At 38.9% G+C, this 24174-nt stretch overlaps 1 protein-coding gene across 1 annotated transcript; it reads left to right on the top strand.

Moving 5' to 3' along the window:
- The first annotated feature begins 141 nt into the window (after nucleotides 1-141).
- GCLC (glutamate-cysteine ligase catalytic subunit) lies at nucleotides 142-21112 on the top strand. The gene is made up of 15 exons (XM_026845598.1): nucleotides 142-254; nucleotides 1615-1797; nucleotides 4510-4623; nucleotides 5382-5440; nucleotides 5530-5666; nucleotides 8924-8998; nucleotides 9851-9967; nucleotides 10828-10966; nucleotides 11501-11613; nucleotides 12251-12343; nucleotides 13068-13172; nucleotides 15301-15382; nucleotides 15479-15582; nucleotides 15685-15805; nucleotides 19415-21112. Exons 1-15 carry the CDS (start codon nucleotides 151-153, stop codon nucleotides 19618-19620), a joined length of 1752 nt encoding a protein of 583 aa, XP_026701399.1. The 5' UTR covers nucleotides 142-150; the 3' UTR covers nucleotides 19621-21112.
- Nucleotides 21113-24174: the final 3062 nt, after the last annotated feature.

Here is a 24174-nt window from a genome sequence, read left to right as displayed (position 1 = left end):
TGGTGACTTTAATGCTTCTGTAAAGTTTCAGTCTAAAGTCCTTTTTTTTTCTTTCCACTTGATGCTTAAAATTATGCACCAATGTATTTGAGAACAAAATCTTACCATTTAATTGTGTATTTTGTTTTTATTATTTACAAGGTGGAATATATGTTAGTAAAATTTGACCATGAGAATAAGAAAGTACGCTTGGTGCTCTGTGGTGAAGAAGTTCTTCAAACACTGCAAGACAAGGGGGAGAAGGTAAACCCCAAGTGAGTAGCTGTTTCCTGGTTTGTTTGTTTTTTGTTGGGTTTTTTTTCTCTCTTATTTTAGGATATTGTACAGAATTTTGTAGGCCTGGCTTAACTTTGAAGTCTGCTGTTGGTAAAACTGTATGCCACAGCTACCAACATTTTCAGATAAAGCTGGGGTGCAGGAAATGAAAGGTTTTGAGCATACTTGGAGGCAGTCCAGGCACCTCACTGTTATGACTTGAAAAAAAAGAGGATGCAATGGTGTGTGCCCACAGAAGTTTCAGTTTAGGTATTTGTTTTGTCTTGCTCTGGTTTTGTGTCTGTGTGTGCACAGTAATCCCCTATTACATCTCTCCTACCCTATAAAGCTTGTCTCCTGTGTGCACTTGCCCCTGTATCCCTGAGTACGGGAGTGAGTGAGGGCTGTATGGGGAAGCCTGCTGTCTGCAGGAGCACTCTCCAGTTTTTGGCAGAATTAGGAAGGTAGGTGTAAGGACAGCAGAGCAGTTCTTCCCCATCCTCTCCCATGCTGTTTTCAGAAATAACTGGATCATATCCCTACTTCAGCTAGCCGGAGAAGTGTGATTGACCTTTTAATTGATGGAGCAGAGAAATAAGACAAGATACAGCTAAGTGCTTTGGCTAAAGAGAGCCAAAAGCAGGTCGCAGCTTGTATCTGCTGTTGTGATGAAAGGCTTTTGTGCCCTGGGCCAGTCCACTTCTTTCTAAGTACCTTAACCTTGAAACCAGTAAGGTTTCTCTGTCTTCCTCAGTAGAGGGAATATTGAAAGCCTGCAAGAATGGATCCCTTTGCTTTTAGGCTCAAAACTGCTACTGTCAGAAGAAATGTAGGGGAGATATGGCTCTGCCTCTGGTAGAGTGTGCGCCATGGAGATGTCATGGCTTCAGAGAGGAATGAGAAGATACTACTTCTCAGGGGTGACTAGGTACACTCAAACTTCATTTCATTTCTTAACCTAATAAATTTGTGAAATGTGACCAGGTGTTCACAGAGTAGAAAGAAGAAATTGAGCATAATTTTTGCCTTGCCTTGTACTGTGGAAGCAGTTCTATATTTTCCAGTTTGAGTTAAAACCCCAAGAAACAAGGCTTGAGACAGACACTAAAGGTAATTGCAATTTGACGTAAGCAAATCCTACTTATTGCACTGCACAGCAAGGCTTCCTACTGTCAAACTGTGCCTTAATTTCTTTTCACTGCCTCCCAGTGGTGAGGTACATTGGAAGATACATTGTGTAACTCTACCAATCAGCTTCAGGAGATTTTTTTATGCAAGTTGCATTCATTTCTGAGATTTTTGCAAATAATCTTTTCTGAAGTTGAGAAATCTTTAAATAAGGCTATTCTTTTATTATAGTCACCCAACACTCTGGCGACCAGAATATGGAAGCTATATGATTGAAGGGACACCTGGGCAGCCGTATGGGGGAACCATGTCTGAATTCAACACTGTGCAAGACAATATGAGGAAAAGACGACAAGAGGCTGCTTCTGTGCTCAAAGAAAATGAGGCTGTTTGTACTGTGACATCATTTCCAAGGTAAGATGGTTGCTGAAGTGTAATCCTGTGTTTGCTGTTCTCTTTATATGTTTATTCTCCTTATTGCATATGGCTAAACTGTACAATGAAACCAAGCAAAATATTCAGTTAAAATACTTTGACTTAACATTCTATTGTTTCCTAATTTTTCTTTTTTTTTTTGCAGTGAGACAAACAAATAAGCATATTTTATATTTTTAGGTTATTTCTAATTTGTGATGATTTTGTATTAGGAGAGACTACCTGAATATTTGTAAAATAATTGTATGTAGAGTAGTCTGCCATCTTGAATTAATATGGTGTATCATATATAAAAGATTTCACTTGTTTTGCAACCTCTGATCTTTATAAATAGCAATTTTGTAAAACTGACTAACCTGATCTATTTATTTAACACTACTTTTTCACTAAAGCACATGCAAACTTCTTTCGGTGGCTTGGAGCACACAGTAGAACAGGAATGTAATTATCTACAAATGAAAACTTAAAAATTCTATAATACTGTACTTGCTGAATCTGGAAAGGAGCACACCTCTCCTGGGTTCGTAACGTCCTTACAAAGGGTAGATTTCCTCATTTTTATTGTTGTAAAAAGACTTGAAGAAATTAAATTCAGGATGTACTTCATTACCTAGGAGATACTGTACTTTGTGACCTTTCTTTCAGACAATTTTAGGCAGGGATTTATGTTCATTGTAACTAGCCTGGTTGCCAAATGAATGAAGATAATTATCCTTAAAATATTTTTAAAATTACTCTGCGGTAGAGGAGAAGCAGCTGAACTTACTGGCTGGCTTCTTGTATAGTACAGAAAGCAGTGACCCTAAATTCTTGCTGAGAGCAGGAACAGTACAAAATGTGACTTAGCAGCAAGCTTCAGGTACCAGATTGTGTTGTGCCCCATGAATGCTATTTTAAGAATACAGTGTTGACAAAATATGCTTCCTCTTTATGGGATCTATACTAGATTCCTTTGAAGTATTAAGAGCTTATTTAAAGTCCAATAGTTAAGTAATTGTCAGTTTGTTACAGAATAACTTTATTTTTTCCCTGCAACCTTACATATAGATTGTGTTATTTAATAAATTTTGTATACAAACATTTCAGACCCAGTTGTGCAAAGGATAAAGGGAGAGGAGTTCTTCATCCCGTTGTAGATAGAGAACTACTCTTTAAATCACCGTAGGAGCAATACATTGGACTTCAGTGAAAGCCAGTAAATAATAAAATGTAGTTTAATACTTACGCATCATCCCAAACAGAGTTTCATTCTTCAGAAATTGCTCTCCCTAGGCTATTTAGTTTCTTATTTCTGCCTTTTGTTTTCTTGCAATTCAAGTCCCTATTGGTTTGACTGGAGTCTCGCTATATTTCTGAGGTTTTGTGGGTTTGAGGGTTTTGCTACATTGTCTCTACAATAACAGGTACATATGCCTGTGTGTGTCTGTGCGTATATGTGTGTATAATTAAAAAAAAATCCATGCATCTGAAAAGACAAAAAAGTTAATTAGAATGCTGACAGAAAAGGAGTAAAGGTTTATTCAGATTAAAATAACTCAGTTAAAAATTAACAAACCTGTAAATGCTTAAATATTAAAAAATATTAGCTTAGAAGCTAAATGAGTATCTCTAGTTCTTAAAATTTTATGAACCCTCACTGCTGGACCAGAAAGCTTGAGGACTGGAGTGGTGCAGTTTACAGTGTTGCACTTAAACAAGTAATGAAGTTGGGTTTAGCTGTTGTAGGACAAATTGTATACTTAAACCACGAAGAAGAAACTTAATAGTGAAATACATGTTGAACATAAAAAAATATTTCTAGAAATGTGTCTCCTGGTATTTTGAGTAGTTTGCTTGTAGTTGTATCAGCTAACCTTTTTTATACATGCAAATACTAGAGCCTCTCAAGATAGCATAGTCTTTGTCCTTTATACCGTTCAACATGGAGAAATTAATCTTCTGCAGCTCTACCTCCAACTTCTTAAATGCTCCTTTGTCCCAGTTGTACTGAAAACCTACTTATTCTTGTTTCAGATTACAATAGAGATTCCAAAGGGGAAGATTTTATTCTGATTTACTTGCAGTATCCCTCAGCATTTTACACCTAATAGTAAATTATTAGGTGTTAAAAGTTCAGAATTGCAAACTGCTGTGGGACTTGAAACTACCTCTAATTGTTAAGAGTTGGTTAAATACCTCTTTTTAACAGGAGTAGGTTGTCGGGAGTAGAGCTGCATAAATTACTTTAGCAATCAGCCTTAACCTGTACTCTTGAGAGAAGCTTTAAGGTGTGGAATGTAGCTGTATATCAGTATTAATGACAGGTGCTAATGCACTAGAATATGTGTGTGCTCTGCGTAATACTGTGAAGTTTCCTGCTTCAGCCACTGCAAAGCTCCATCCATGTTTACTGTCCAGCGATAGAGTAGTGGTTTAAAAAAAAAAAAAAAAAGTCTGTTTTAACCGCCACAGAAGCTGATGTTGGCAAGTGCTGACCTTTCAGCAACTGTTTTAAGATCTCTTTTCTGTCAATTCCACATGCATAGGTAGCAGTCTTGAAAAGCGCTTCAGAAATATTCATGGTAGATGCAAGTTTTTTAAAATCTCTTTTTATTCCTTTGTCTACTGGAATCCTAATCTCTGATCTTCTGACCATTTTAAAATCACAGTCTGTTTTCATTACAGCTTGGATCTCATTGTTGTGTTACATAGGTTAGGGTGTCCTGGGTTTACGCTGCCAGAATATAAACCAACGCCAGTAGAAGGAGGAGCTTCAAAATCACTCTTTTTTCCAGATGAAGCCATCAATAAACATCCTAGATTTAGGTAAGAGTATTTTAGGAATGTGAATGAGAAGATGAATATTTTTCGGTGCCTAAATATCATAGGCATACCTGCAACTTCTTTACTGGAATAGAGAGCTATGTGGCTAGTTGCAGATGTCACAAGGACTTTGACAGAAACTACATACCATAACAACCATCTCTGTCCAAGTGACTTAAGAAAGAAAACTGTTAAATTCAAATAACTTTATATATTAGTTCACACCATTATGGGTCAAAAGGTGTTGATTATGCTACTGCAAAATTGTTTAAAGTTTGAAATCCTGTGGCTAACCACTTCCATCACAGTTAATCCAGCTCTTGCTCAGGTATGTCACAGCAACATCTTGCTGTGCTCAGTAACTTGCAGTAGTTGCTCTGAAATGGAGCATGGTGTCAAACAATTTCAATAGTCTGAGAGAGGGTTTCATTGATAAGGTGAGAGGAGAATGAAAACAATTCTATGTAAAAATTAAGCATGTCTTTTCACTGGTCCTTGTATTCTTCGGGTCAGTAACTTTTTACTTCTGCCTACTCTATCGTCATAGTACTGTGAGGTCCATCAAAATAAGACTTACTTTGCCGAAGAAAAATTCAGTGTTGTGTCTGTCATAAACTAGGAAAAGAAGTGTTCTGAAGGAAGATGCTTGAAACAAATAGCAAGTTGACATTCTGAAACTGAGAATTGCTGGGAAACTAACTGTAAGAACATTTGCATAAAGATAAACTTTCAGATAGTTCAGCAAACTTTTTTTGTTGTAGTACACTGACCAGAAACATTCGGCACCGAAGAGGAGAGAAGGTTGTGATAAATGTACCAAGTGAGTAAATTCAATCTATTTTTTTCTTCTTCAAAATAATTGTTCAGTCTAATGCTCTGGGTTACTGAGTACCTGCATTTTCCACACAGTATTTAAAGATAAGAACACACCATCACCATTTATCGAAACATTTCCTAATGATGATGGAGAAGCAGTAAAGGCGGCTAAGCCAGACTATATATACATGGATGCTATGGGTTTTGGCATGGGAAACTGTTGTCTTCAGGTAAAATATGTCTGCTTTCAAGATGTTACTGCATGCCTTCCCTAAATACTTCTGTTTTTAAGACTTGACTTAAATCTAATTTCTCTAGCTTAATTCAACTGATATATTTTCAGGGTGGTAAAAGGCGGAATAAAACAACAAACTTAATCTTATGCCTGGTGATCTAGTCTTAAAATTTAAGTTTGCTTGCATTATGTTTATTTTCTGCTAATGTTCAAATGTAATTAGATGCTTTGCTGAAAGGATTTCTTGAACTGTTCAAACTTCATTTGGTCAAGCACATTCTCCTGGAACTCCAGCACTGTTCAAGTGTGAAAGATCATCTTCTACTCTGGTCATCTTTCAGCGTGACCAAAGGACATGGTGGGAATGGAGACTGAGCTGTCCTGTAGAAATACGTGGGGATTTTTCGTTACTCATGTTGGGATTTTTCCCTCTTCCCCATTCTTAGAATAGCAAAAGCAAGGAGTGGAATATCTTTTAAAATTAGTAACTTTCTCCTTCTGTGTAACTTTATTTACAAACAGCATGAATTCCATGTTTAATATTTTTAGTTATCTGCTAAGAAGTCCTCTTGCTGCTTGTACCATGTACCTACCAAATTCACATGGGTCGCTGTCTTATGTTACTGCATGCTGGGAAACATTTTTGGTTCTGTTTTCTCCCACTAACATGTGCCCACTTCTTACTGTTTTCATTCACTTGTCTGAGTTACTACTATTTTACAGTATCCTCTGTTTAAAGCCAGGTGCTGTGTCTTGGGAGTGCTTTAATCCTTTCCATCTCTGTTTATTTTAAACGTTTCTCTATCATAGTAACTTGATGCTAGGGACTGATGCCTTAGGTAGTAGTGATGTATGTGACTGATAGAATCTGCCTGTTGCCACTGCCATTTTGGAAGCAGAGGTAGGAAGAGGCTAGTGTTAAGTGTCTAGGGGATTAAAGGATATACTCTGCAGTCATCTTGTTTCACAGCACTGGCAGAAATAACCCCATTCAAAGCGTTTCCCTTTGAGATTGAGAAGCTGCAAAAGCCCTTGTCGCTAAGGGTAAACTAGGGAAAATCTGATGAAGTAGTAAAGTTTATGTAATACTGTGTGTTTTTACAAGGTGTCAAGTTTTGATACAGTCTATTTTGTACCATCTCTTATTTAAGACTGATAAAAGAAATACAGCCTTAATGTTCAGTAAATACATTTAATGTATTTAAAAATACATTAAATTCCTTTTTACAGAATACCATTTATTGTTCCTCATTCTTGTGATGAGTGGTCAAATTTTAAATTCGGATTGTTATCATCAAAAGGAGAATGAAAACAAGACTGGTAGGTGCTTTAAGCAGCTGCTTGTGTATCAACTGATAATTCTTGATAACCGACTAGAAGAAAACATGTATTCCCTACCTATTTTCTAAGGTAGTTTGCAGTGTGCATACTTTCTTTTGTTTTTTTCCTCACTATGCACCAAGCTACAACTTGGTTTGATATATTTCCAGGGTCAAAAATAATGTCCTGATGAGCTTGGCTAGGAGAGCCTGCAGCAGCAGTGGGGTGGGAGGCGCTGCCCCAGCGAACAGCAAGGCAAACTCTTGAGCTCTGCCACGTTGGAGGCTTCATGTCCCTATGCCTGCTGAGCCTTGTGCTGGTGGCTGTTGCTTTCCAGTCCTTGCGGTGCCTGCAGCACTCCTCTGGAGAAGGCTACTGTGACCTTTTCCTCTGTTATGGGAAGTTTGGCTGGAAACTGGGTGGAATCCCAGCTTTAATGTGATTTGGAATAAACATAAAAGGGAAGGCAAGGCAGATATTGCTGTTGTCAAGGGAAAGAGTGTAGGTGTCCTGTCTGCCTCCCACCTCAAGACAGTCTCTCTAGTGCTGGAAGTCCAGAGTTAGTGATGAGAAATTGTACTTAGCTGCTTCTGCGCAAGAGAATTAAATAATCTTGTCTTTTCAAAGTATGTTTTGCCTTTTTTTTTTTCTAATAGTCCCTTCAAGAATAGACACAGAAGAAATATTTTCTCTACTGCACACTCTTTCTAACTTGGCATGTCTTAATGAATGTTGACTGTAGACTTAAAAAGACAAAACAAACACAAACAAATCCCATATGCCCCCTACACCACCACACACCCCCCACAAAAATAATCAACCGCTGAGCCCACCAGTGATCTCAGGACTTTTGGGGGTCTTTTTTTGCTTAGTTGATTCTTGTTTATTTTAAGGCTTACTTGGGGTTGGAATCTGCTTCAGTAGCAGACTGAGGAAAAACCTGTATGTTTTGTGGGACTCTTAATTGTAATCCATGGAAGAGGAAAATCTGTGTTCAGCTGGGATTCTTCAGGACAATGAGTAGGGATGGTGATGTAGAGTTGAAGCCTGTTGTACAGTGTCATGGTAGTGGTACAGGGATACACTCCTGTATCTCTGATCTATGAATATATAAACTGTGAAGGAAGAGAGAGATGTTTTTAATCTGTTTAGCATCTTTCAACAGTTTTGAGGGGATTGATCCCCTTCTGCAGTTTTAAAACTGCAGAAAGTGTCAGTTTGGGAAGTCTGGAGGGTAAGGTCTGCTACTAGAAATGTATCTTGTATTTGATGCTGCTCTGAGCAAATTTCACCAAAAGTTGCAAAGTTGTTGTATTTTCAGTGACTTCGTGTGGTAGGGCTTCTACATCACTAATGACTTCCGCAAATAACATTTCTTTTCCATCTTGCTGTGTCCTAGCCTCTAATACAGGCAAAACTGGAGTCATTGTGTCTACTGTAACTTTTATTTTAAAAGATACTAATTTTTTGCAGGATCAAACAAAGGCATCTTGAATGTGCTTTAAAATGATATTAGCTGTCACATAAAGCAAATGTTACATCTACGATAGTTTCATTTACGATTGTTATTAATAAGTAGATTCTTGGCTTATTTCCTTGAAAGGATTGCTGACCCATGTGTATTGTAGCTGTTAACTCAGTTACTCAGGTTTCTTTGGTTCTGGACAGCCAGAGTGTTGTGGTCTGAAATCTTTTAATGACCAAGGAAATGGTGTGGAAAGAAGCTCGTGATATAAATGCTGCTGATAGATGGGGCAAAAATTTTAACTGGGGGGGAAACCCACACAAAAACCCCCTCCCAAAACCAAGCAGAATAAAACCTTGAAATTCTTGATATTTAAATCATTTCATTATATCATTGATTCTAAATCCAGGAAGACTGTGCTTGTGTTATGATTGTATAAAATGGGATAGCAATTCTTCTTCTAACAGGTAACATTCCAGGCTTGCAGCATTTCTGAAGCAAGGTACCTCTACGATCAGCTAGCCACGATCTGTCCCATTGTGGTAAGTAATGGACTTCTATCACATCAGCTCTTATTTTTTTGTGAAAGCCACTTTATAAAGCCTTGAATGCTAGTCACAAATTTGGTACTCTTCGGGGAGTGTCAATCTCTTGCTAGGTTGTCACATGAGCAGTGTGATTCATTTAATGTCCAAATGACACCACAAAACAGATGAAGTCTATTTCTTCTCCTGTGCTCTACTTCCCACATGTACAAGACTCTTTGAATAGTTCTTAGAAGTACCTTTGGGGCAGTTTTTCACAAAAACTTTTTCACAAGCCCACTCCTTAAAACAATTTTTGTTTTTTCAACTCTGGTCTGGTGTTAGAGAGTTTCAGTTTAAGTTTTTTAAATCTGTCCCCTTTATAAGCTTGTGCTCATAAACAGCCATTTGCAACAGGTGTTATAGAAATAAAGTATTGGTCTGGACTAGATGGCGAGCAGATCATTCTCTGACTGAGGTTATGTTTTAGCTGTGTTGCTAAAGTGCTTGGCCAAACGAAAATAAACAAAATAAAATGATTAACAGGTGAACTTCTGGAGTTTGGAAGTGTGTGAGCAAAATACTTGCTGATTTGTCACAAAATTGCTTCTGCTTATATTATCTTTGTGTTCTTTAAATGCTGATCTGTAGAGGTAATAAGTTTGGAGAGTGTCAGATGCCACTTGAGTAATACTAACCCTTCATCCAGGTGTTTTCTAGAGATAGCATTTGATAGCATTTGTGGTTGTATGGGCCTTGGCTGTACATTAAAGTTTCTGGACTAGCAAGTTTCCCTTTCCAGTGGGGTTGTATTTTGGTTTTGGTTCCTTGGCTTGTCCTTTGTTTTCACATCAGACTGTTTTACTTTAGATGGCATTGAGTGCTGCATCTCCATTCTACAGAGGCTACGTGTCTGATACTGACTGTCGCTGGGGAGTAATCTCTGCATCTGTAGATGATCGAACACGAGAAGAGAGAGGGCTAGAGGTAAGTAATGTTAGGTAGTAGATGTCTGGGTTTTTTCAGACAAAAAAGTGAAACCTCCTTTAGCATCAAATTCTGCTTGTGCTCATCAGAATCCCTAACAAGGGAACATGTCAGACTTTGTGGTATATATAGGAGAGAGGGTGTAAACATTCACCTTGGTTGTACAGTTTATGTTAGCAAATATGTATTTTCAGTTAGATATGGAATCCCGGTAGAATTCTGTTCACTCCTCCACAGCTTGCTGAAAAGGTCCCCCTGTGATGTAACTTTCAGTTTCTTTTTGGGCTTGAGCCCAAAAAGAAAAAAATGCTTTGGATTAAATAGCAGGTGCTGCTGAGTAATCCAGCTGTATAAACTAGAACTATGTGAAAAGAGCCTGTTGTCAGAACTTAAGGAGTTTCTCACATCAGGAATTGGCATTAAAGGCACTTAAAAATGATAGAAAATAAAGTAATTTTTAAATCTGCTTGGAATTTCTTGAACTACCCATTTTAAGAATATCTCTAACAATGTGCATATAGTGAAATTGTATTGGTACATGTTGCAGTAGGTATAATAATGCTTTCCAGGTACTTGGGGTAATGGTGTATTACATCAGGAAAACGCTTCCACTTTTAGAGAATAGTCAATGTGTGATGATTGGTTTTTTGCTCAGATGCATACATCTGCAAACAAAATAGTCATAATTCCAGGATTGCTTCTTATTAAGCTTATTTAAGACTCATGCTTTGAATAATTTTAATTGAGGCTGTAGGGCTTTTTAAACAGGATAATAATTCTCACATAAGTGTCATTAGTGAGCAAAACTTAGGTGACATTGTTAACAAGCTGTTAAAATATTGTATTCTTAAATTATATAGCCACTGAAGAACAACCATTATAGAATCAGTAAATCCAGATATGATTCCATAGACAGTTATCTATCTGAATGTGGTGAGAAATACAATGACATTGATTTGACAATAGACAAAGATATCTACGAGCGCCTAATAAAGGAAGGTAAGTGTTTGCTTCATTACGAGCAGGTTAAAAATTATGCTTGCAGTGTGTGGGGATATTCTGTGTTTTCATTCTTGTTTGTTTTGATCATTGTGCATCCCTCAGAGAGACTCCTATTCGGGAGGTATCTGTGTAACATGATCTTAAGAGTTTTTTAAAAAGTATTCATTTGTAACAGAAACTGTCCCTGATTGCAGCCTGAGAAGCTCAATGTTTGACGCATTAGTGTTTTATCTTTGTGGAGAGAGCAGAACTGCTTTAGGAAACACAGCACAGGGGTGCATCAGAAAACAGGAAGAATGGCAGCCACACCAATATTCCACTGCCATTTTCAAACAAGAACCTGGTCGGTCTTTTTTTTTTTTTTTTAACCTCTAATCATTTCCTTCCTTCCTGAAGTCATCATTTAAACTTTAACAGGATATGGTGGGTTGAGGTAGCATTGCAGAGTTGGATGTTTTCAGTCTTGTAAAACAAATCGTTTCCTCAGTCCTGCTTTGCTAATTGTGAATTGTTTGAATTTTCATTTTGTAGGTATTGACCACCTTTTGGCACAGCATATTGCACACTTGTTCATTCGAGATCCATTGACTTTGTTTGAGGAGAAAATACATCTAGATGATGCAAATGAATCCGACCATTTTGAGGTTGTGTCTTATTTTGAAAAATTTATATACAGAACACTGCTTATTCTTTATAATACTGCTTAATTGGAGGATGGCTATATTAGCTATGGATATTTTTTCCTGACTCTTTCACTTTTACTAGTTCTTTAGCATATGACTTTGCAGTTCTAAGCACATGTATTTGTTTTATCATTTATTGAGGAGAAGGTGGTGGCTTATACTTTAAAGCCAATAAATTAAGAGGTCAAACTACAGCTATGTATTTGAGTGTATGGGGAACTGTAAATTTTTATAGCTTCTTTTAAACTGTTTTGCATTACATTTATGTGTAAATGTCTCTTATAATAGCTATGGTAATACTAGATATTTTTAGTTTGGGATACATCAATGCCTCATAGAAAAAATAAGCTAAATCCCAGCCCCCTAGTATCTTACACCTAATCCTCAAACAAAATAGTATGAGAAAATGTAACATGTTCCTGGGATGGGTAATTATACTGTGTTTTTTAGGAAGTCATGCCACTTAGTTTGGAAGACTTCTCTAACTTGGTGACCTGTTCCAGGGAAAATATTAGGACTCTAGTTATCTGCTTATTTTGATTATATTATAGAATGATGCGTATCTTGATTTTGACAGAGTATTTCATGTCCTTTGCAGAATATTCAGTCTACGAACTGGCAGACAATGAGGTTTAAGCCACCACCTCCAAATTCAGATATTGGATGGAGAGTGGAATTCAGACCTATGGAGGTAAGGAAGATGTCAGTATGCACAAAAGCACATTTCCTTTGAAGTGGAAAAGTACCAGGCGTTCTGCCATCCAGTATCAAGCCCTTACTACTTAACTGTGTTTTCTCCCCTCTGAATTGCTGGATGCAAGTGAAGTGGACAGCAGTGTTTAATCAGACATGGACTGTGGGAATGTAACTGACAGGAGAATCCACTGCAGCGTAGCAAAGCATGCTAATGGATTTGGGGTGATGGGGAAAGGAATTAGGCTTGTATTAAAGCAACAGTAAACAAAGCCCCATTTAGCTTCGGGGGACTCTATTTCTCTAGTACTTTTCCTGGTACTGAACGATTCCACTGTCATTGTTTTGTTTTTCACAAGTGTTTCTATTTTATATCTGCCTATTTCTGAGCTCTCTGAATTTAATCACTTTAAAGTGGCAATTTAAAAACTATTATACACTTGTAATTAGAGAGCCTGAAGGTGCAGGTTATTAGTTATTCTTTTGAAACACAAGTATCTTTTGGCATTAAAGGGTTGAGTTTGTTGAAATGTGTGCGGGCATTGTGCATTTGAAGTCACTGCTGCTGATTTTAGTTTGTGCATCACCATTTCTGCTAGTAGAGTGTATGTGAATACAAGTACCAACATGTATGTTAAACTGTTCTACTGTCCCAAATACTTATCTATTTCATGAGTGTGTTCCCACTAAAATAATTTATTCTCTAATCCTTTCATGTCTAGGTCCAGTTAACAGACTTTGAAAACTCTGCATATGTTGTGTTTGTGGTATTGCTAACCAGAGTGATTCTGTCATATAAACTGGATTTTCTCATTCCTTTGTCCAAGGTAGGTGTGAAGGATCAGATCTATTAGAGCTGAATGTATTTGCATCAAGTCTGATTTTTATCCTCTGCAATCTAGGAACTAATACTTGTGCACTTACCAAACAGTAATTTTTATATTTTAGTCAGTTTTCATCTGTATCAGTACTTTGAATCAATTTCAACTCTGCAGCATTAAACAAATATTTTACTGCTGTCTCATGAAATTGAGTTTTTAGACATACTGGGGGAATTTCTGTGGTGCCTAACAGTGTCTGATGACTGCAGAAATGTTGAGGAATACCATTGTCACAAGACTGTTTCAAGGCTGGGAAAGGGCATGTTTCCACCATTTTACATGTGGGGAAAATAACCTGTGGAGGTCAAAATAAAAACTTTAGATATTTACTTTAACATGGCCATTGCGTCTGTCTTGTGTTCTTATTCTCTGTTTTGTTTGTATCTGGTGGAGTGGGAAAGGAGGAGTTCAGCATGCTTAGCATTATACAGTATTTGATTGAAAACAAATATTGCTGATTCTGGTCACAGCTGTGACTTGTGTTTAGACAGACCAGCAATGCAAAATGTGCTTTTCCCTTAATCTTGTCCTCACAATTTATGCACTGTTTTGGGTGAAACTGTCCTTGCATGATTTCTTTCTGAGGCACCTGACCAGAAAATACCTTTTAAAATGTATAGTTCTGCAATGTTACAGGTAACTTTAAAAAAGGTCTCGTACAGCAGAAGGCTTTTGACAGACTGTATACTAGAAAATAACTGCCAGTGCTGGCTACAGCATAGCAGTAGTATCCTACAGCTTTTCTTAGTGTTTTTCATTAATACGGGAAAAAATACTGAAGTTGTAAATTAACAGTAATCATACCATACAGTTGGTATGATTTCTAAAGGGAGAAATTATCTTCCTGATGTCAGGGAGTTCAGACTTCATAAATAATGCAGCAATTCCACTCTTACAGTGCATAATTACGTTGGAATGTCTCAAAACCGCAAAATTTTTAACTAATGAATACCAGTTAAGACTGAAAAAGAGATCAGGTGCTGAAAGAACCTGAACAGAGTTGCAGGGCTGGGGGGGGCATAAAATTACTTGAGCTTGCCAAGCAATTTGGCAGGTAATGCAACACAGAATTGCACAACTATTGGTAAGCCTGCCTCTTTCAAGTAAAATAATACGGGTTTACAGGGCTAATCTCACGCTAATCTTTGTTGTCTGATTGAGTGCAGTCATACTCCTGTCAGCTACAGCTAGAGTTCTTTCAGGTTTTCAAAACATCCTGTTGTGTAAATAGGTTTCATAATATAAAATGAATGAAAACAGACTTTTGAAAACAAAGCTTTGAAAGGTAGGAAGTGAGTGAAGATTTTGCATTGCCTTTAATTAAAGGTCAAACTAAGAATTAAGCAAATCATATCCCGTCTGAACACAATACAGTACAGCTGACGTTTGAAAGCTGTGTGATGTTAATTCCCTGAGAACATACCAAAGAACTTGGACAAAATCTTTCATCCAGAAAGACAGAGCAATGCTTATGTCATTTGCAGAGCGTATGAGCAGTGCTCTGTAGTTTGTAGACTTTTTGAGAAGCCTGCAGTTTAGAACATCTTAAGTTTATCTATCTAACAGATGTTTGGGTATAGAATAGATATGATTCCCTTACAAAGGCACTGGAGTTCTGTTTCTGAAAGTTTAATACAGTGATAACTCTTCTAGAGACTTCAATGATTTTGTTAGTAAAAGCAGCAAACTATGGCTAGGGGAATGGCAGTTTTCTTCTGTACTCATTTAAATTGCATCTAAATAGGCAGTCCGCCAGATGGGATGCAACCTGTTAATCACAGCTGTGCCTGTGTTTTCATTTACACTTAAAGATTAGTGTAGCATGTTCTAATATACCATCAGATAATACCATTACCTTTTCGGCTGGAGACATAATTTTGTAAAATGTCATCTCTTTGTGGTTTTGCCCAGGACCCCTGAAGAACAGAATAAAACATCTCCATAACTTGGCCTTGTGTGATGAAGTAATGAGAAACCTAATAGATGTTTCAAGTAATGGGACCAAAATGTGGGGATTTGGGAGAATCCTAATTTTCTAAAGCGTCACAAACTTCCAAAATGCTTTTTTTGCCAGGTGGATGAAAACATGAAAGTGGCCCAGAAAAGAGATGCTGTCCGGCAGGGAATGTTTTACTTCAGAAAAGATATTTGCAAAGGTATCACAACAAGCAATGTGATTAACACTGTTATGGATGTTCAGTGCATCTCTTGTCTTCTAACTGTTTCTTCCTTTCTCTTTGTCACCCATTAAGGTGGAAACGCTGTTGTGGATGGATGTGGCTCTGCACAGAATGGGACAGGCACCAACACAGAAGAGTACACCTTAATGAGCATTGACACAATTATCAATGGGAAGGTCATAGCCTCTTCTACCTGGAACACACAACCTTCCCCTTCATTCCACCCCCCCAGAAATCAGATTGAGTGTGGTTTATGCTGACTCTGTTCTCTTACACAGGAAGGAGTCTTTCCTGGTTTGATCCCAATTTTGAATTCCTATCTTGAAAACATGGAAGTGGATGTGGACACAAGATGCACCATCCTAAACTATCTGAAGCTAATAAAAAAGAGAGCATCTGGTATGTTTGACACTTTTGGACATTGATTTTTCCTGTCATTTTTCTACTTAGACAGTAATTGGGCTGTCCTCTAGTTTTCAGTTGGGTAAAACTGGTGGCAGCTGTGGCTGTCTGGTTAAATGTTGTATCATAGGAGCAAAGGACTGGAGTGTGTTTTCTGGCTTAAATCTGGTCCTGTCTAATTCCGATTTATAAATGTCTCATGCTCCATTTTAAAACTTAATTTGGAAGTAATTGGTGCAGTTACAGCTTAAAGGGTAGTGTATCTCCAGTGTAAGATTTCTATTTTCAGCACCACTTACTGCTGCTTTTGCCAGTCTATTGTCTGCTTTGTAGTAGTTTGCATATATACTAATTCCCTTTGTCTGTCACTTAAGTGTTGTAAGAGTGTGTGAGACTGTGTCTGATGGTCTGGTATTACTGGTATGACTCCAAACTGTGCTGCTCCAAAACATTGATGGCTGAATTATGGTATGCTAGAGCATGGGACCTAGTCTTTAACTTGCTGATAATAAAGTTCTTCTGTAAGCAGCAGAACTCCTTCAAGGCAGAGCAAACCAGGCTCTTCCCCTGTTTTTCCCATGTTCCAGCGTTTTCAAAGACAGGTAGTATAATGGCTCTTTATGCTCCTTTTTTTAAAATGCAGCAGTATAATAAGTGAAAGATGCGAACTAATTAATGTAGAACGGGGCCCATAGCACAGTCTGCAGCAGCTTTATACCGTTCTAAGTGCAAATCCCTTGTATGCCTGCCTTGCTGTGAATTTAGCTAGACAGCTAATTTCAGTCTCGTAAGTCAAGACATCTATTTTTTTTCCCCAAATGAAATATATTCATTGGTTTTAAATTGAAATGTGTCATTGGTTTTAAATTGAAATGTGTCATTGATTTTTAAATTCTTGAAAAGTGCTGTAGAAGCTTCTGGGTAAAGACCTTTTTAAAGCTGAGGTGACAATCAGGACTTTCTCTTGTCTAGTAGTACTTCAGAATGGTAAGAAGTTTTAATTACAGCTTTCACTGTCAATGTTCTTTCCTGAGGCTGCTTGTTTATAGGAGGCTTCTGTCCTTCAGGGAATAGATGGGTATTTGATGCTTGGATTGAGGGAGAGAAGAGAAACTGACAGGAAGAAAACATCTGAGGCACATCAGCTGTCAAAATAGCAATGCTTTCAAAATATTCCATTGTTTGTTGTTGGGTGTTTTTTCTGCAGAAAAAATGCTGTTGAAGAAACAAGGAATGCCTAAGTCTCACAGAGCTTTTTTCGAAGAGCTAACCATGTCATGTGGCAGGTGTTCCCCTTGCAAAGAACAACTTGGCTACCTGGCGTGAAGTTGCAGGCATTGCAAAAGTTCAGCTTGTTTATATCTTAACTCTGATAAACAAATTATTTTTAAATGATGCTTCATAAGAACCAGAATTCCCAGAATAAAAAGCATTAGTCATTAACTGTGCCATGATGTTTCTCAGTTGTGAGCTCTGGATTATTCCAGTTTACTCTCAATCTTAAATCAAATGTTCCTGAACTGCACCCTGTCTAGCATGAGATGCCTTCACAAAGGGTGGCTATTTTTCAAGATTTCTCTACTTAAATGGTGAACACCAAGTACACAGGAGAGTTAACCACTGGCACCTTAGCTGCTGTGGCTTTAACTTTGCCCTGACATAGAGTTCATCTGTGCTTCAGTGAGAGTACAGATTCGCTAGGCAAGCAGCAGCTGCTGACCATCACCAAATATTAATGAAAGGGGTGTTAAGATAGCAGCATCAAGTGATCCTTGTCCTGGCATTACTCTTTCCTGCCCATCTGCAGTGTAGGCCTTTTCTCAGCCAAAGGTGGTGCAGTAATCATGGTGCTTGGTGACTGTTCACAAACATGATTTCCATGATCTTTGCCTTACCCTTCTTGAAGCAGTTACACATTTGATCCCCATAAAGTCATACATAAGAAATGCCACAATTTTATTACATGCTCTTTGAAAAATGCATTTCCTGTAGTTTTTAGTTTCAGTGCACTTCCTAGTCATTTCATGATGTGCCTCCTAGTTCCTGCATTGTAGGATAATGTTTCTCTACTCGCTTCTCATCAACATTCAGTATATTGCTTCTGAACTTGCAGTTCCTTTTGTGTTGGGTCTCCTTTCTTAGATGTTCTCACACCTTTTGTCAGTCTGTGGTGCCTTTTGCTGATACACGTGTGCTCTTCGGGAGCTGCGCGCCGTGTTCACGATGAAGGTGCCGCAGATGCCCGCTGGTACAGGGGGTGGTGAGCGAGCGGGCGGCCTGACCACCAGGTGTCTGGGTTGGTGGGAGCTGAGCTGCTCTCCTGTCTCTTCCCACCCTGAAGGCCTGCAGCAGCTCGTAATCCTAAAACGTGTGTCTCTTGATGCTCTGCTCATATCCTGGCCCACCTGATTTTCTTTCAGGCCCCCTGCTTTTCACTGGTTTGAAAAAGTTTTAGTGCCTTCAACAACTAATGCTTCTTGAATACTTTTTTCTGCCCTATTTTTATATAAACGTGTAAACTCTGGCCTCATTTCTTTAAAACATGGCTTCTGTTTTTGAGGGACATTTTTATTCCTAATAACCTTTTTTTATTCTGCTTTTCTTTCCTGTACTTTTTGCAGTTTTTGTTTGATATACCTTTGTTCAAAACCATTGATAGGCTATCTTTAAACAGTCTTGGATGCTTTTTACTCTTCATGTGTTCCTCCTTGCTGTCACTAACTTGATTCCTCTTGCTTTCTGTAATATCCTTAAACAAAAGGTTTCTGTAGTGGAAGCCCTTGGCTCTTTATTTTCTTACAAGGAAGCCGAGGTTCCAGTAGCAATGACAATTTTGCTAGGTTCTGAGCATCATGTCAGCCTACCTTAATGTCTTAACTGTCAGTTACCTTGAACTTGTACTAGTTGAGGTTTGCCTACATATGCTGCATTCAGAAGCCAGATTCAGCAGTCTAAATGCTACTTCACAGTGATGCCTATCTCCTGCAATTGGTGGGTACCATTTGATAACTCTGTATTGAAGTGTCAGGGACCCTTAAGCACCTTTCCACTGCCCCATGCTCAACTGTACCCTGCACAGTGAAGCAGAAGCAGTGTGTACAAGCCAGGATTTGGTATAATCAGAAACCTTCCTATTTTGTGCTAGGGGAGCTGTCAGAGGGAGAAAAAATAATAGGTCAGGTTAGATAGAGCAAAGCTAGCAGCTGAGTTGGACAGATGAACTACAAAATTATTTTCTATATAAGTAGTTGTTGTAGAGGTGTCTGTTGGTTTGTCTCAGCCCGAATCTCTGTTAAATGACATGTTTAGGATCTCTTGCTACACAATCTGTTTGTAACACTGTTCCAGTAGTTTGTTCTCTGCACTGTCTCGTTACAACATCTGAAAGTTTCAAGATTGCATTACATAAGTGGATTTTAGACTGCCAGCATTATGTCAGCTTAATTACGCCTGCAGTTAAGCCATATTTAAAAATACATATAAGAATGTGTTTCTCCTGAAAGCATGGACTGTTAATTAATTCTGTATGCAATGCATAGAACTTTAGTTATTATACTGCTAAATTAGATGTGTAAACTGTGAAATTTGACTTCCCCTTGCCCACAGGAGAATTAATGACAGTTGCTCGATGGATGAGGGAATTTATCGCACACCATCCAGACTACAAGCAAGATAGCGTAATAACTGATGAAATTAATTATAGCCTTATTTGGAAATGCAACCAAATCGCACAAGGCCAGGCAGAATGTCCTGAACTACTGGGTGTAGGATTTAATAAGAAACAAAGTGGAAACAAAACTGGCTCTTTGTAATAAATGAAAGTTTCTTAAATAGTAGAAAGTTTAATTCTTTTAGCAAAGCACTAGCAAAGATACTGTGAATCTGGTACAGTTTCATAGTGTGAAGACCAAAACAGGGATACTGCACTATAAAATGGGCCAATCTGCCTGAATACTCATTTAAGGCATCCTAAAATGGGCATATTCTTATTATTAAGGTTTATACAATGTACATGTAAATAGTAAAATATTTTTATGATTAACATCAATGTATTTTAATAACATTGTATCTAAAGTTATTGTGAATTAGCTTGTAACTTTTTTATGCTTATTCTAGAAAGAAAAATTGTCCTGAACAGCTTTGTAAATGTAATGGTACTTGTATAGTATATGCATTCCAGTTACTGAATGTTTACTGTAATTTTTTTAACCTGGAATGTGCTCAGTAATCTACCTTATTATGTAAGAGAAAAAAAAAAAAGCTTCTGGACCTACCTGAATCACATATACTCTTCCTTCCATTTGGATTTTGAAAGTATGTAAAAACAGATAAATTCATGTGCATCCCATTTGTTAATCTATAAAGCAGTTTCTCAGTTGCCACAGGACCCGCATTCCCTCATAAGCTGTGAAACTTGGAGGAACAGATCTGTCTTTATTCAGATAACACAAGTCTGCCTGTCTGCAGATGCATCATTATATTTTTTTTTTCTCCTCTGATGTAAACTTGTACGCTATCACAGTTCAGAGATCTGCCCAGTGATTTAACAAGAAAAGCAGTAATGGAGGAGATGTAGTGCAAGAGAGGATGAAATGAGAGCTGGACCTAAAGCTGTCTTTACAAAGGAACAGAGACCTCCACTCTGGATTTCTGCACTCCTTAATTGCTCTTTCTCCCCAGTTGCTCCTGTTGCTGCAGTTGATGTCGTGACTGCAGTGTAAACCATACACCTGTCCATTCTTAAAGATTGAGTTTCTCATTTGTCATTCATTATTAAAATATTTTTGTCAGCATGTTTATTTCCTGTAAGCTACTTTGTGTAGATAGGTGAGATACCTGCATAGCTGTAGGTATGGACAACTTAATCCCCTCTAAAAAATAGTTATAAAGAAATAATGGAATGCACTAGTCCTTTGAATTGGGAGCCAGTGCTGGGAGTGACTGTAAAGTATTTAAAATTTAGCCATTGAAACTGTAAATACAGCAAATTTAAGGGGCCTTTTTGATTTTGCTTCTTAACTGACTTCTAGAAGTGAATTGTGTTATGGGTAGATTATGCAAAGCTTAATGCAAACATATAAATACCTAAGGTGTAATGATTTTTTTAAAAAGAACTAATAGAGAAACTGCAATGAAGAGGTGCACTAAGAAGCTTTTATGTACTGACAGACTTTGTTTTGTGTTCACAGGTGTGCTTTAGAGAATAAAAAGAATGCTTTTTTCCTGTGGTGAATTTGTTTTAATCAAGATGTAGGCATATGCTAATTTAGTTTCTGTAATAAGGAAATAAAAATAAAATTTGCACTGTGTTGGTCACTTGCATGGCTTGAACCTATGTTTTCAGATTCAAAAAAGGAGTTGCATACCTGGCAAGTACAGCTCATCTTACCTGGACTCACTTTGTTCACAGTGACTAATGGCAAATGGTCTACCCCCCGCCCCCACGCAGCAGAGAAGCCATTGGCAGCGTCATGGTAGCATCTGTCTGGTTGCATAACATCAGGTGCTATGCTTGGAAGACCCCTAAAAGAAGTTAGAATGCTTTCCTGCTGGTACTGCATCAGCATGTCCCTTTCCCCTTTCAATGGATACTAAATCACCCTTCTGGCCTGAGTAGGTGGCTAGTGTCCTGTAACAGAGCAAATTTTGTTATGATGCCTAAAAGCTGTGGCTGGAAGTTTCCCTCATGAGTTTTTGTATACATGTTTTCAAAAAGAATGTGAAAGATCAAGCTCAAAGCTGCTCTTAGTTTGCTGAGGTATCTAAGCAGCTTACCTTTCTAGATAGAGTTAAGGTATGTGCTCCAGCCTGTTCTAGATGGTGTGGCATGGTGAAAGCTCTCATAGGGCACGCCAGAGTTGCTACAGGGAGGGCAAGCTTTGCCACTAGTTTTTAATATATCTCAGAGGTGGCTTTGTGGTACCTGCACCCATTTTGAGGTGGAGAAGCAAGCACCAGGCCAAGCCTGAAGCTCTGGCTGACCTTTTGCAGAGAGCATGAGAAACTCCCTTGGGCTACAAGTTTGGGATTTTTGGTCCTGTAGTCATGAAAGTACTTTCATGGAAATAATGACCTTCCCAACAGCCACATGAGCAAAGGGAGGGGAAGAAGCACCTGAAGTGAAACGTGATTGATTCCTTGCCCAAAGACTGTAGTAATGTGTTAGTCATGGAATTTCCCATGATGGCTAATACGTTGGCCCTAGTTCAACCCCAGTAATTTGCTTATGTCTTCCACTCGGTTTTCAGCTAGAAGATCTGTTGTGATTTCCAGAGGTCTCAATGCTAGAAACAATACTCAGTTTTCTTGAGAATCAGAATACAAGTGTCTATTTCTGGATTATTTCAGCTATGCTTTTATCATGGCCTAAATCTTCAAAATGTGGCTCCTTTTGTGTGTGCACAGAGCTGTGCAAGCAGTCTGCCTTTTTGGGAGTGGTGCATGAAGAGTTTCATACAGTACTTTGGTTCTGCAAAAGCAGCATGACCTCTGTGAAACAAGCGTGCAGCTTGTAGAAGCTGCACTGAGGTTTCTTGAAAAATAACCTCATCTTTTCTTTGCAGTCATTTTGTTCAATATTTTTAAGTGGATTATATTTGGCATGCTAATACATTTTTGCAACAAATTTGCGAGACCCGTCACATGGGAAGCTGGTTACAGGAGTGGTGATGGCTGTGGTTACTGCAGCAGCTATCTGGATGGTGTGAGCTGGGTTTCAGCAGGAAAGGATTGCTACCATCCCCTCCCAAGAGCCAGACCCTTCCTATTAACTGTCTCTTAAGGATAAACAGCAACACATGCGCATGCAAAAATACACAAGTAAGGATGTTCTCTGCTCCAGGAGAGCAGATGAGGGGACAGAAATGCAATAGTTTACCTTGCTGCAGTGTGTATCAGAAGACAGTTGTTGACTGCAGTGCTGAGTAGTGTGAGAACAGCAGAACAGAAACAAGAATATGCAATCTGAGCATTATAGCAGAAACACTGGGTCTCTTGAAGTCTGGAAGACCTGATGGTTCATTGGTATTTTCTTGAAGCAGCTGTGGAGAGAAACAGAAACAACATTTGTAAATGGTGACCTTTACGATGAGCGTACTTGCATCCTGATGGAGGAGGGGGACAGTGCAGCTCCTGGGGTGGGCAGGTGGCTGAGTAGGAAGTTTTGTGACTCCATCATGTGGGCTAAACCACACCTATTCGCACAGCACTGAATCTTGCTGTAACCTCTTTGTTGTGCCCTTAACTGAAGGGCACCAGAGGGCATGCAATTGAGAGTGTTTTACAGGAATGAGATCTGGTTGAAATTAAAGGAGAGCTGATGCACAATGTCTCCTACCTGTAACTCAACCACTAACACTGAAAGGAGTCAAGGGCCCCAGTTCTGTTGCTGAGCACGATGTCATATGGCATGGGGCATCCCTGGGGTCAGCAGGGGTCAGCTGTCTTGGCTGTGTCCCTTCCCGACCTCTTGCCCACCCCCAGCCTACCTGCCTGAGGACAGAATGGGAAACAAAACGGCACTGCTCAGGCATAGCACTGGTGTGTTGTCAACGCTGTTTTAGCCACAAGCACAAAGCCCAACACCATGCAGTCTGCTGCGAGGAAAGAGAAGGCCATCCCTGCGCCCAGGTTACTGCACAGTTCCCTCATCTGTCCTGCAGCCTGCACAGCGGAGCTGTGAGCAAGAAGAAGGGATACTGGGTTTCCTCCCTCAGACTGCGTGTGCTTAATATTGTCTCCATTAGGATTCACTGAGCTGCAGATTAAGAATTGAATTGTATTGCATACAACTGGCATACCTTGGCATACAGAAGATGAGGTGGGGGGGTGCTACCAGCCTTGGGCGTATTTCCCTGGGACGGCCAGCTTCTGTGTCCCCTGCTCCTCAGGTGACAGGAAGGTGGCACTTAGCCTCTTCTTATGTAACATCACATAGTCAAATTATTGTACTGACACAAAAGAAACAAAACACCCCAAAGCATCCTGAGATAGCAAAGTATTTTCCAAATTCTACAGAAGATACCAGGAAGGAGGAAGGGGAAATCAAGAAAAGGGAAATAAAATGGTTCAAGGTTATGCAGTATCAAAGAAGTGAAAATCCCCTGCAAACCCTCCTGAAAATCTTCTTTCTGGAAACATGGTGAAACCATGCTCTGACACTGGCAGATGTGGTGCAAGGATTTGGTGCTGGATGGGACGAGCTTCAGAGGGCTGCAAGGGGAGCCATGGCTGCTTAAAGCCTAGACAGAGCTACAGCACCAAGGGCTGCAGGTGGCAAATTCAGGGCAGAAATCCCCAGTAAAAGCATCCAACCTCAGGATTTCTGTGGTTTTGTTCTAGACTTTTTGCCCTCTTTGTGCGATGCG

This window comes from Athene cunicularia (assembly GCF_003259725.1).
Source record: "Athene cunicularia isolate RWA chromosome 3 unlocalized genomic scaffold, athCun1 chr3_part1, whole genome shotgun sequence".
Taxonomy (NCBI): domain Eukaryota; kingdom Metazoa; phylum Chordata; class Aves; order Strigiformes; family Strigidae; genus Athene; species Athene cunicularia.
The sequence above is the reverse complement of the archived record's forward strand: the minus strand, read 5'-3'. Positions and strand labels throughout refer to the sequence as shown.

Coding starts and splice junctions, on each gene's coding strand:
- GCLC (XM_026845598.1), top strand. CDS start 151: ATGTTAGTAAAATTTGACCATGAGAATAAGAAAGTACGCTTGGTGCTC. Junction 5,667..8,923: donor TGGGAAACTGTTGTCTTCAG/GTAAAATATGTC, acceptor TTCTTCTAACAG/GTAACATTCCAGGCTTGCAG. Junction 12,344..13,067: donor TGGAATTCAGACCTATGGAG/GTAAGGAAGATG, acceptor TTTCATGTCTAG/GTCCAGTTAACAGACTTTGA.